Source organism: Myxine glutinosa, chromosome 4, assembly GCF_964187855.1.
Source record: "Myxine glutinosa chromosome 4, kmMyxGlut1.1, whole genome shotgun sequence".
NCBI lineage: Eukaryota > Metazoa > Chordata > Myxini > Myxiniformes > Myxinidae > Myxine > Myxine glutinosa.
Window position 1 is genome coordinate 88,328,643 of NC_136264.1, and position 12,407 is coordinate 88,341,049.

The 12,407-nt window shown below is 39.3% G+C and overlaps 2 protein-coding genes across 5 annotated transcripts in view; one reads left to right on the forward strand and one right to left on the reverse strand.

Annotated features, from left to right (window-relative positions):
* The window catches only part of LOC137415320 (membrane metallo-endopeptidase-like 1), a 176,668-nt gene that overhangs the window by 136,887 nt on the left and 27,374 nt on the right, over positions 1–12,407 (forward strand). The window contains exons 15-19 of one of the 2 annotated variants that reach the window (XR_010982046.2): positions 487–570; positions 7,312–7,415; positions 10,515–10,573; positions 10,782–10,861; positions 11,061–11,194. Coding sequence is in view for 1 of the 2 variants with exons in the window: in XM_068100906.2 (XP_067957007.2) it covers positions 487–570; positions 7,312–7,415; positions 10,515–10,573; positions 10,782–10,901; positions 11,061–11,194 (501 nt within the window). In the remaining variant the exon portion in view is untranslated. Of the gene's footprint in view, positions 1–486; positions 571–7,311; positions 7,416–10,514; positions 10,574–10,781; positions 10,902–11,060; positions 11,195–12,407 lie in introns of both variants that reach the window. The other variant, XM_068100906.2, reaches the window with a different exon arrangement.
* LOC137415321 (uncharacterized) overlaps positions 1–12,407 on the reverse strand; it is a 189,520-nt gene that overhangs the window by 85,990 nt on the left and 91,123 nt on the right. Inside the window, exon 1 of one of the 3 annotated variants that reach the window (XR_010982049.2) lies at positions 1,766–1,854. The exons of 1 other annotated variant lie outside the window; for it this stretch is intronic. The gene's annotated coding sequence lies outside the window, so the exon portion shown is untranslated. Of the gene's footprint in view, positions 1–1,765; positions 1,855–12,407 lie in introns of those variants that run through there. One more of the 3 variants, XR_013623100.1, reaches the window with a different exon arrangement.

Sequence of the window (12,407 nt, forward strand, 5' to 3'; positions counted from 1 at the left end):
ACCATAACACATGATATTTTGGCACCATAAAACATGGTATTTTGGCACCATAAAACATGGTATTTTGGCACCATAAAACATAGTATTTTGGCACCATAACACATGGTATTTTGGCACCATAAAACATGGTATTTTGGCACCATAACACATGGTATTTTACGTCGGTTTTTACACCGCAGATGGGGAAAAATTATCTTGTGCCGTGACAACATCTTGTGCCGGTATTGTAATTGTTGTATTACTGTAATATATTATAATTACTCCTGTTATTATGTGTTTCTATTATTACTGTAATATGTTATAACTCCTGGGGCCTTTGGCTCACCCTGGTAGATGGTATAAACAAATCTTGTATAAGCAGCTAAAACCGTGTCCTGGGACTTATGACTCACCCTGTGGATCACATCATATTATATACAAGGCACGGTTAAAATATTAGTTTGAGTTAATCTTCACAATCACAATTCCTATGGTGTCTCCACACAGGCTGAGGCCATAATCGAACGGATTGGTTATCCAGACTACATCCTGCACGATGACAATCCAAAACTGGACGACGACTATGCACAAGTAAGCTTGTTTGAACGTTGGAGGAAGTCTAGTATTCATATTAGTTTCAGGTGTCACCTGTCAGCCATAGTATCGTTTTGTGTTAAATTCTTTTTTATGGGTTTTGTTTTGTTTTCTTCGAGCAGTGATTTAAATTTTATGCCTTTAAAGCAATATTGATGTACCCAACTATCCAAGCTTTATTAGGATACATCACAATTATACAATTTTATTGCTCATACAACTAGGAATATGGTTTCATCAATACTTTTTAGACACCTCCCTCCTCCCCCCCAAGCCCTCCCTCTCCCACAGATCTCCCGATGTCCCTGTTTTCCACTGTTGCACTTGTGTGCTTCCCTCTCTCTCCCCATCTTGTCTGCCGATCCCTTTATCTTATGTTTTATGTGTCAGTTTGTCTTTTTGTGATTAATGTTAGCTCTTACATGAGCCTCGATCTTGTATACAAAATATATATATATATATTAAAATATCAACACTTTATCAAAGGATATATTAAACAGAGGGATGGGTGCCGCATGATTACATTTTGCAGTCTGGCCAGACAAAAAATATCCCCAAAATAGAATAAAGTACAAGCCTGCACAGTATGTATTGTGGTTGCCAGCTGGGGTTGCCTCGATTTATGTTTTCCTTACCAAGCAGTAAAGTAAAGTTCGGCATTTGATGAAAAAGAAATGGTCACAATTATTTACACATTCCTTCTCCATCAGCACACATGAAATGAAAGCAGAAGAGAAAATGTTTTGAGATTTTTCCAGACGGCACAGTTGCTGTCGAATAATTGTTTTCAAGCACTATATGTACATTATTCAGGATTATTTAGTCTTCTCGAATTGGGTATTTTATGATTGAACAAACATAAGAGTGTGCTTACTGTAGCTTACATTGGCGCGTTGTATGCACCAATGTGGTGTATTGATGTAAGGAGGACATGCGGGTTTGAAAATGTAGTTTCATGAGGTTTTCATCAATCTGTTTTCAAAGGTAAAAACAGAAAATTAAGTGGGGAAGCATGTTCAGTTCAAATAAGAATAAGTTTTCCTAATGATGCTTCTTTTGACGTGCACAGCGTACACTGCCACAGGATGAGGATTCACTGCTGTTATGAAAGCAACGCGTTGGCCAGCCTGATTTACCGAGTGCCGCAACCTCGTTTCATGTTGCTGTAACCCCAAGTTCAAATTCCACATACCGTGCCGATTTCTCCATTGTTCTTGGATGTAGTTGATGAAACGTTCGTCCAAGACTATCCACAAATAATGGATACCGCAGAAGAGAAATCTAGTTTGGGGAAAACATAACTTGTGAGGCATATTTAATATAGAGGAGTGCAAGACTTGGTCAAGGCTCGTGTTGGTCAAATGCAATATGTTTTATTGACTGAAGCTTGACAAAAGTATGCGATACTCCGTGGGAAGCAAATGTGTGCTATGCGCCTTGAGAATCAAAATAATATAGATCAAATTTCAGGCGTTAACCCTTCTTCAGTGCTAGAGATAAATAAATGTGGTTTGCCCAAAACAACCTCAGCACCCTGAACAAAAACATAAACATGACATTTTATTAAAAGTTCCAAGCTTAACCTGAAGATTCAAATATAGGTTCCTTCCTGCCATCTGAACTGTATGCAGGAAAACCTTTGGGATTCTCTCAAGCCGAGTGGCACGAAATGATAAAGTAAATTGTAAACACGTTGCAGCTTTTGATTTCCTTACGTTATTTTCACTTGAAGATCTAAAGCCCAGTGATGTTTTTTCTATACTTAGAGAAAACAGTAATCTTTGTTCACTCAATGGGTAAATAAACTTTAAGTGGAAAACTTTAAACGAATAACTCAGCAAGAATAAAAACAATAAACCTTCTTTTGTATGCAGCACGTGGCAAAGCGGCCGTGGATGTTCAAATCTCGGGTTCAGAGCACAATGCACAAAAGTGTGCGGGCATCGCAATGCTCCAACTGTATAGTCAGGTTCACTATGTTTTTTCGTTCAAAATCATGGTAGATTAGCAAACCTATACATTTTTGGAAACGTTATTACATGGAAAATCAGAAAATCAATGTTTACATTTGCCAATTCCGACCAATTCGATTCGACCAATTCGACCAATCGACCAATTCCATTCGACCAATTCGACCATTCGACCAATCGCTTCGATCGACCATTCGACCATTCGACCAATTCGATCGATTCGATTCGATTCATCGAATTGGATTCGATCGACCATTCGACCAATTCGATTTGCCAATCAATTTGACCGACCTTTGCTTGTGTGGAACGGACTGTGAAAACGATGCGGACTATATTGTCGGATACGACACACAGGACAGTGATGACGAACTCTAAATGGCATATTCTGTAATCGTGTATGTTTGATGCCATTGACTGCCTGTGTATATTTTGTCATTGACTGCCTGTGTAGATGTGAAGTTATACTGACCGCATGTGTATATATGATTTTGCTGACTGGCTGTGTATGTTTGGTGATATTAATTATTGTGACACATTTTGATGTTATTAACTGCCTGTACAAAATGATAACATGTATTTGATTATGCAACTTACCGCGAATATAAAGACAGTATTTTGCAATTCAAAACCTTTGATTCGTGTCTTACCATTTCCCATAGCACTAATTTGATACTTTCATTGGATTCCTTGTCCCTGAAAATATAGGTTTAGTATATTTTAAAAAGTTTTTAGGGTAATTAGAGGCAGAAATAGAACAAAATATGTATTTTACAGTGGCCATTTTGAAAATCCAAAATGGCCGCCATACAAGTATCTCTCCAAATGTAAACATTGATTTTTAGTTTCCTTATGCTATAACCTTTCCAAAAATGTATAGGTTTGCTAATCTACCATGATTTTGAACGAAATATAATTTATTGACATAGTGAACCTGACTAGTAGTTAACCCACAGGGATTTGGAATTTAGTCAGGGTGCCAGCGATAGCTCTTCTGCCCTTCCCGTAAGGCACCGTGGCCCAAAATCGTTAGGATGTCATCTCGATGCAAAAAAATTTAGGCAACCCAATTTTCACACCAGATGTACTTTATGATGTTGAGATTAGGAATGACCAATGTTTCCGCGTTTCTGTTTGCACTTTAAAGAGAGAACAACCGCCGAAAAATTGTGCTCAACTGCCACGTGACCGTGGCGAGCAGCCAATCAACGGCGTCCATGCGTAGGCTGACATCCGTCTCCTGCTTCCTCGATCCAATATGGCGGCCGCCACAGGGTGTTGTTTGCACATTGTGCCTGCTGAAAATTGCCCTATTATACTGATTTCTGACATCAGTTTCCAAAACAATTGTCAATGTGTTAAAAGATGGGAAACCCGAGATGGTGAGGACTCACTGAGGAGCGAAACATTGCCATTGAATTCACTGCTATGATCAAGGATTCCACTCAGAAACCTGATCTCAGATACCATTGGAAATGTTATGCGAGGTAAGCAAATGATATCCCTCCTGTGAAGTCTCCCGCAGTCGAACAAATGTTCAGGCAGCTTGGCGTTGGATACCATGTGATGACATTTTCTCTGGTCTGGAAGAGTTTATTTGCAATCTCTACAATAAGCCACAATGCGTGAGGAGGAAGCTCATTACAATCTGTTCACGATAAAATGTCGAATCGATGAAGCTCTCCCACCAATCAGAGATTGCCCGAGACAGTACAGCAAGTATCAGTGTGTGATTTCTCGTCGTTGTCTTGACACCTCAATCAGTGCCCCAAGTCCAGAGAATCGTGGATGGAAGATTGACAATTAATTCCTCACGATACACTGGATGTGCGACGCTCCGGCAACTCCGGGTGTACTCCAGAACGTACATCGTAAGTGCTGCCAGAGTAAATGCCAATGCACAAAATGTTCCTGCATCCGAGATGGCCTCCCTTGCACTGACCTTTACGGTTGCAGCGAATGCGATGCGATGGCGGATAAAAAAAAAATTATGTATTAAAGTTTGATGACGTCATAACTAATTAATTATGAATTATGAATAAAAAACTATTTCCAGTTTTGTCTAAAAAAATGTGCATCGACAATTTTTTTTAAGCCTGAGATTTTCCGGTTCATAAAAAACTTGGCCCAACAATTTTCTTTGACCGACTCCACAATAACATGGGAATAATTGGAGCCAAAAAAGAAGTAGTACTAGTAGTAAGCTTGTACACAAATCACCTACAGGACAAAGACATTATTGGACATAATTGTACTTTTACATTAATTATATTAATTAGATTATTTGGACCCGAGTCCCCTGGATGATGAGCTGGGAGTTCAGATGGGAACATAAACAGGCCCATCCGCATTTGGTTCCTGAATCAGCTGCCGTCACAACCCTCATTCCAATTCAAGACACTGGGAAACAAGTCGAGACAACAGGCTTCGAAAATACTGTATCTGTTTTCCCATATGGGACCTTTGGCAAGTGGAATTGGATCGCTGTCAAGTGTAAATACAATTGCTATTGTTCCCATGACCAGAAATGCATTGTTATCTATCTCATTAATAGCTTTGTGGTCTTGATGATGTTATCAAGCAAGCGAGAGTGGTTTTCTCTCTCAGATGAGATCTTGGTCTATGCATCATTGTCAAAGAAGGCAAAGAGATGATGTAATGCAATGAACAGTTCAAATTGCCTAGGGTAACTCTGTTCTGGTTCACTTGGCTGGTGAGACAATCTTTGGATTGGATATTAGAAAACTTCATTCTTTACTCAGCTTGACATCAAGCAAGTATTCAGATGAGATAAACAGTTGTACTTGTAATTACTTCCGAAACTCTTATAAACAGTATCTATTGTGCTTTGTTTAATGGTAACAACATACGAGGGCGCTTTCAAAAGGTTATACGGATGAGATATTCACAATATTCCGATATGCACCGAGGATATTTTTACACCTTTCATTACCTCTGCCACTGAAGGTGGATGGAGGTGATTTCTTTTCACCCCTGTCTGCCTGTTTGTTTGTCTGTGAACAAGATATCTCAAAAAGTTGGGGGCGGATTCGGACAAAATTTGGCAGAATTTGGCAAAAGGACGAGCTTATTAGATTTTGGTGAAGATCTGGATCCGGCTAGTAGAAATTATTAAGTGATTCTTTACCATTGGGAAATAGGGCCAAAAACGATACATAGCAGGATATCTCAAAAAGTTGGGGGCGGATTCGGACAAAATTTGGCAGAATTTGGCAAAAGGACGAGCTTATTAGATTTTGGTGAAGATCTGGATCCGGCTAGTAGAAATTATTAAGTGATTCTTTACCATTGGGAAATAGGGCCAAAAACGATACATAGCAGGATATCTCAAAAAGTTGGGGGCGGATTCGGACAAAATTTGGCAGAATTTGGCAAAAGGACGAGCTTATTAGATTTTGGTGAAGATCTGGATCTGGCTAGTAGAAATTATTAAGTGATTCTTTACCATTGGGAAATAGGGCCAAAAACGATACATAGCAGGATATCTCAAAAAGTTGGGGGCGGATTCGGACAAAATTTGGCAGAATTTGGCAAAAGGACGAGCTTATTAGATTTTGGTGAAGATCTGGATCCGGCTAGTAGAAATTATTAAGTGATTCTTTACCATTGGGAAATAGGGCCAAAAACGATACATAGCAGGATATCTCAAAAAGTTGTTGGCTGATTCAGACAAAGCTTGGTGGAGAGGTTGGGTGTGTGACAAGGACGATTCGATTCAATTTTGGTGAAGATCTGAATATGGATTCAGATACGATAATTATTTAATTTAAAATGATTCTTCACCATTGAGAGATCGGGTGAAAAGATATAAAATGATATTTTAAAAAGTTGTGGACGAGTTACGACTAGACTTATGGGATGAGTTGGTTATGTGACAAGAACAAGCCTATTAGATTTTGCTTCAGGTCCGAATCCAGATTCGGCCTAACAGTGGAATACAAAAGGTAAACTGTTCAGCCTGGCGGATTTATGCGCTCTCCCGAGTGCCGTTCTAGTTACATAAGGATATATGATGAGTAAACAAATATCCTTTGGCATATCTTGGACTATTTTATAGCAAGGTGCCCTGGTGTTTTATAGCCCTGGTGTTGGGCTAGCGGCTAGGGTGCCGGCTTAGGATCCTAGGATCCTGGGTTCGAATCCCGGTCGATCGCTGAATTAACACCAGGGGGGTTGACTCAGCCTGTCATCCTTTCGAGGTCGGCTAATTGAGTACCAGCTCACTGGTAATTCCCTGTTTGTCGTTAAAGGCGGCAAAAAGGGTTGGCGTCAGGAAGGGCATCCGGCCGTAAAACATTGCTTCAAAAAGGGGACCGAAAAACAACAACAACCACGGTTCCCGAAAAAGGCCAACCCCCGCTTTGCGGGGAAAAATGGCCTCTAAAGGTGGTTTTTTATATCTTGGACTATTTTATTGTGAGTCTTTCTTTCAAATATTATTTTGAGCATCACATGTGTGTTAAGTGCATAATGAATGTGTCCTGCTACACATTCATTATAAGGCTATTTGGGACAACAATAAGTTGAATTTAGCATAGGAGAAATGCAACACGGTTTCAGTCAATGTTATGAAACTTGGACTAATCGATTACAAAATTTCGATCAAGTTTCATCATGCGGTTGGAGCTACTTCACTAAATGACGCAAATATCTTAGGAACTTGTATGCCATATTGTATCACAGGAAATGATTGCTGACTCGCCTCCAGGGCATTGGTCGATTGCAATTAATCGCTCCATGTTCCCCGTAGGTTTCTTATGAAGAGGATACTTACTTTGAAAACATTCTGGTGAATAATAGAGCTGCAATGCAGAAAAGTCTCATGAAACTTCGACAGCCTGTCAACAAAGAGGCGTAAGAACTTTTCTTTAAAAACTTCTTATTTCACACATTATTACAAACATTGGGTATATTTTGCAGCTTCTGTTGAAGCCCTGTGACTTGTGAACATTATAATTTGGAATGTTCTGGAAAAACAACTACCATAAATATTTGGCTACAAGGCTTTTAATTGATTGAGGCCAACAACCTTAATTTGCTTGGCCTGTTTGGTATTCGTGTACATGTCTGTATGTTTTTTGTGAAGAATAGCTTCAAACTGGCATCAAAGAGATTTATACATGTCTGTACCAATAATTACAAAACAAAAAGCCTGCTCTTGCACAAAATACCATTAGATATTCAAGTTTACATACATTATAGATGGAACGGGGCTGGTGCTCAGAAGTAGCATGATACTCGCTCCTGAGATATCTAGTCTAGGTTTGAGCCACAGTCTGACTATAAACCGCCACTTAGGTGAAGTATAGATCGGGAATTGTATCAACAAGTAGGCCATACTTTGTAGGAATGTTAAATTAGGAGTCCCATCTGCTAGGATTTACAAGTGGGCATTAAAGCTCTTGCTATGCTTCTCAAAAAGATAGACCATTGCCGACCACATGGAAGATCAATTGAAAACCACACAGTGTATTCTCTGCCTACTACCTACAGTACAGCTCATGCTCTTTAAAGGTGGGGCAGCTGACTTGAACTGGCATGGACATGCTCAGAATCCTGGTGGTAGCTGGTAGATGTCACTGGTGCAACCCCTTTTTATGTACCTTCATTGCTAAAGGATGGAGTCATGTTGGATACTGTCCTTGAAAAAGCTAAATATACCTTTATAACGCAGTCTTTACCGAAAAGGCCAAGATCCCCAATCCCCCTCCCTTCCCAATTCTACAAACATAGATTTTGTCCCTGGAAAGCATCGATTTCTCTCCCACAGAGGTTGAGAAGTTTCTAGTAAATATTGACATTTCCACTACAACTGCATCTGACTTATATCAGTGCTACAATTTTTGGAAACTGGTTCAGCCCAATTCCCTTCTCTTTCTTTACTCTTCTCGAGATTTATTCTCAGATTGTCATCTGCATCCTTCATCTTGGAAAGCTACCAATGTCACTTCACCCCGATTCATAAGAATGGTTCCAAGTCTAATCTACTTAACTACAGACCAGCCTCCTCCCTCCCCCATCATAAACAGTGATGGAATCTATCATTGCTGCAGGCCTCGGGCATTATCTGATCACAAGTTTGGCTTCAGACTCAGCTTTTGTATAGCGTAGATCGATTGCTTCTTCCAACTCAGCAATGGATGGATACTCAAAATCTCAAATGATCTTTTCTGCTCTTTATGCTATCTGGCACCCAGCCTTGCTTTCCAAGCTATCTGCCAATGGAATTCAGGGGAGAACTTGGATGTAATCTGTTTTTGTTTTTTTTATCCATTTCTCAGTGGTATTCAAGGGGTGAAAAGAGCGGGTCGCTCTTGATGGTATTCTGTCTCATGATCTCTTTGAGACTGGTGTGCCACAAGGCAGGCAGTGTTTTAGGACAAACTTTGTTTTTGGTCTACATCCATTAGCTCTCCGCTTCCCTGGAAAATCTTCTGTAAACACTGCGTGAAGAAAACACTACAACAGCATTCCTGTCTGCAGATATGAAAAACACAAGTTATTCATCAGCAAATTGGAAAGAATCTTTCAATGCAGGAAAGGCAGTACCACATCGACGGGACAAGTGTGTACGTATAGCAGGGGAATATGTTAAGAAATGGGTAAAGTTTCATCAACACCCTCCCTGTACTTTTTGATTTTCTACAATAATAACATACTAATGAACATACATAATACATACATAATTATACATAATTATAACAAACATAATTACATACATACATAACATACATACATAATTACAATTACAATTGTAATTATTACAATTACAATAATTACAATTGTAATTTATTGTAATTATACAATTACATACATACATAATTATTAATAACATATTAATAACTAATAATAATTCTACAATAATAATAACTCAATAATAATAATCTCAACCTTGAACGACCCTCATACAAAGTCTCTTTAACAATATTTTTATGGTTAATATTCGATAAATTACGAATAAAGGAATAGCAGAGCGTAGAGAACAATTTTTGACAGGATGAAAAAAAAATTTCTTTGAATTATAATAGTTCTGGTTAATAAATAGATGTATGTGCAGTGAAGTTAAGAGGAACCATATAATTTTCGCTGAAATCATATTCTTTTAAAAAAGTCATCAATTTAGTTATTTTCAGAATACTGTATTCACTTTTAAATTGATGTTATATTTAAGGCCAATCCTCTACACAGGACTCGCTAAGGTTAGTTGTGGAACAGTTTTCCAAGAGAGAGGGAGAGAGAGAGAAGGAGTACGAACATTCTCTCAAATAAAGTTAGGCCTACATTTGGCTGGGACATGTAGACAGCTGTGAGCATCAGGCATCATCTTCTATCTTTGATATCATTGTTTCAAATGGAAAAATACTCATCTAATTATTTTTCGCGGAGCCATTATTAGTCCCCTACCCAGAGGGGACTATAGGTTTGCTCTACGTCTGTCCATCCATCCGTCCCATGTGTTGTTTTCTGCACTTTTTCCCCATACCCTCTAACATATTCAACTGAAACTTGGTACAAGGCTTTATCATGATAAGTTACAGAACATGTTTGAGTTTTGAGGCGTTTAGCCAATTTGTCACGGAGTTGTGCCCTTCTTGAACTTATAAACATCACATATTACACATGGGTCAGTTTACACCTGGCCTGACTCCACCCGAAATTAAGCAGCACCACAGATTGGCATGCCTCGGGCCTTAGGCCTGGATGTTAGTCCATGACCCAGTGCAATTGCAATGATCCCAGGCATATAACCACAATATATTATATGTGCACATAAGCCGTACGCATGTTTTGCTTCACGTATGTACATCAGGTTCTTTTTTTATTATTATTTTCAGCAACAAACGTCACATTATACACCGCCCAAATAAAAGGATGTGTTTACTGATATTGTACTGAAACTTGGTAGGGGACATGTATTGCAAAGCAATTCTTGCTCTTCTTTTGTCTTTACAGATGGGTTGGGAGCACTGCAGAGGTCAACGCATTTTATTCGCCCAGTCGCAACCAGATAGGTATAAAGAACTATGGTTTCTAACTTTTACTGTTACCTGCAAAAATATGGTGATTTATGTTCTGAACGCGTATTTTCTCTTACTCGTATCTTCTCTTACTGCGACGTTTTTCCTGTTGCTCACACAATAATGAAAATCATATGGATTACCAAAATATCTTGTTTTCCCTGTGCCAATGGTTTCTGCAATTGTACTATCATCCCTGCAGTGTTTCCAGCTGGAATTCTGCAACCACCTTTTTTTTCAAAGGGACAACCAAAATCTCTGAACTACGGCGGCATTGGCATGGTGATTGGGCATGAGGTTACGCATGGCTTTGACGACACTGGTAATGGGCATAAAATTACCAGCCCATGTTATTTAATCATCACTTATTACCATTGCCCAATCTTTACACCTGATGCATGATTGCTATTTGATGAATATACATCTATGACAATGTAGGTTAGAGTTTGCCATCTGGTCAACATGATTGTTTCCATCTTAGGACGTAATTTTGACAAAGAAGGAAACATGTTTAACTGGTGGAGTAATTCATCGGCAGTGAGCTTCAAGAAGGAATCAAAATGCATGATGGAACAATATGGAAACTTCATCTGGGAACTTGCAGGAAATGAAAATGTAAGTATAAAGTGTCCAAGCATTTACATGACTACTAATACTTATTTATTGACCTCAATATTATTCCCACCATCTTATGGGGTGGATCGGGAAAAGTTTTTGTCCCAAGGCTTTCCCAAACAAGATGGCCAGGCCTGATGTTTGACTGAAGCTGATTCAGGCAGGAATTTGTAATGTGATCAGGGTGCAAGTGATAACTTGGATCTTTAACGTCAACCAACGTATGTTATTAGACAAGTCACCTGGATTAACGTCTACCTGCGAAGCACCAATCCGACAGTTTGTAATCAGGTCAGGAATCAAGCCCAGATTAGACAGTTCAAAGGTCTTGTGCTACCTCTCTCTGTCCAAGTGTTTGTGATCATGGATTTTTGTTTGTGTATTTACTTATGTGCTAATTATATAACAGGGTCTTACTAATATCTACAGACAAACCTAATATTTTCCATTCATTAGAATCATGCTTAAGTCAGTTTTCCCATTTTGCAATTAATCAATAAATTGCTGAGAAATAAAACTATTGTGCCTGGTTGACAACCAATGTTTAGATGCTGTTGGCCTTTCAGCATTCACAAACCTCAACAAGGAAGATGGCCCTGACTTATTGTTTGAGATTTAAGGTGCCAACAATTGCTGAGAGAGGAGCAGCAGTATGTCCAGTATTGAGTGACTGGAACGGAATCCAAACTGACGGTCAGAGATCAGGCTGCTTGAATAGATTTGACATCGGCAGCAATTATGGATGCAATGACTGTGCTTGTAATTGGAAGTAAGCTAACTGGCCTATAGTTGAGAGCAAGTGTGTTTGCACCCTTTTGTGAATGGGAGCAATGTTGGAATCCAGGCAGACCAGAGACAGCCAATGGAGAATAATAGGCTGAGAGGAGCAGACAGAGGGGAAGCAAAAGCAGGATTTGAAAATATGGGTACTGGTGCCTCCAGGGCACTGGTGAAGAGTCAAGGATGGACAGAACTTTCTCGACCCTCTTGGGTGTGAAAAACAGAGGGCAGGCATGAATATTAAGGGGGTAAAGTGCCGATGGAATAGGAATAGTTGGGTTCAAAAGATTTGGAGGTAAACTCAGAGTTCAAACATTGTGCCTTGTCACGAGCGGAGTCGGAGGTGAAGCTTGTAATGTCTTTGTTATAAAGATGCGGACACGCAGATAGGATCAAGCACCATCTTTGTTCCAGGCAACAGCAACACAGGCCT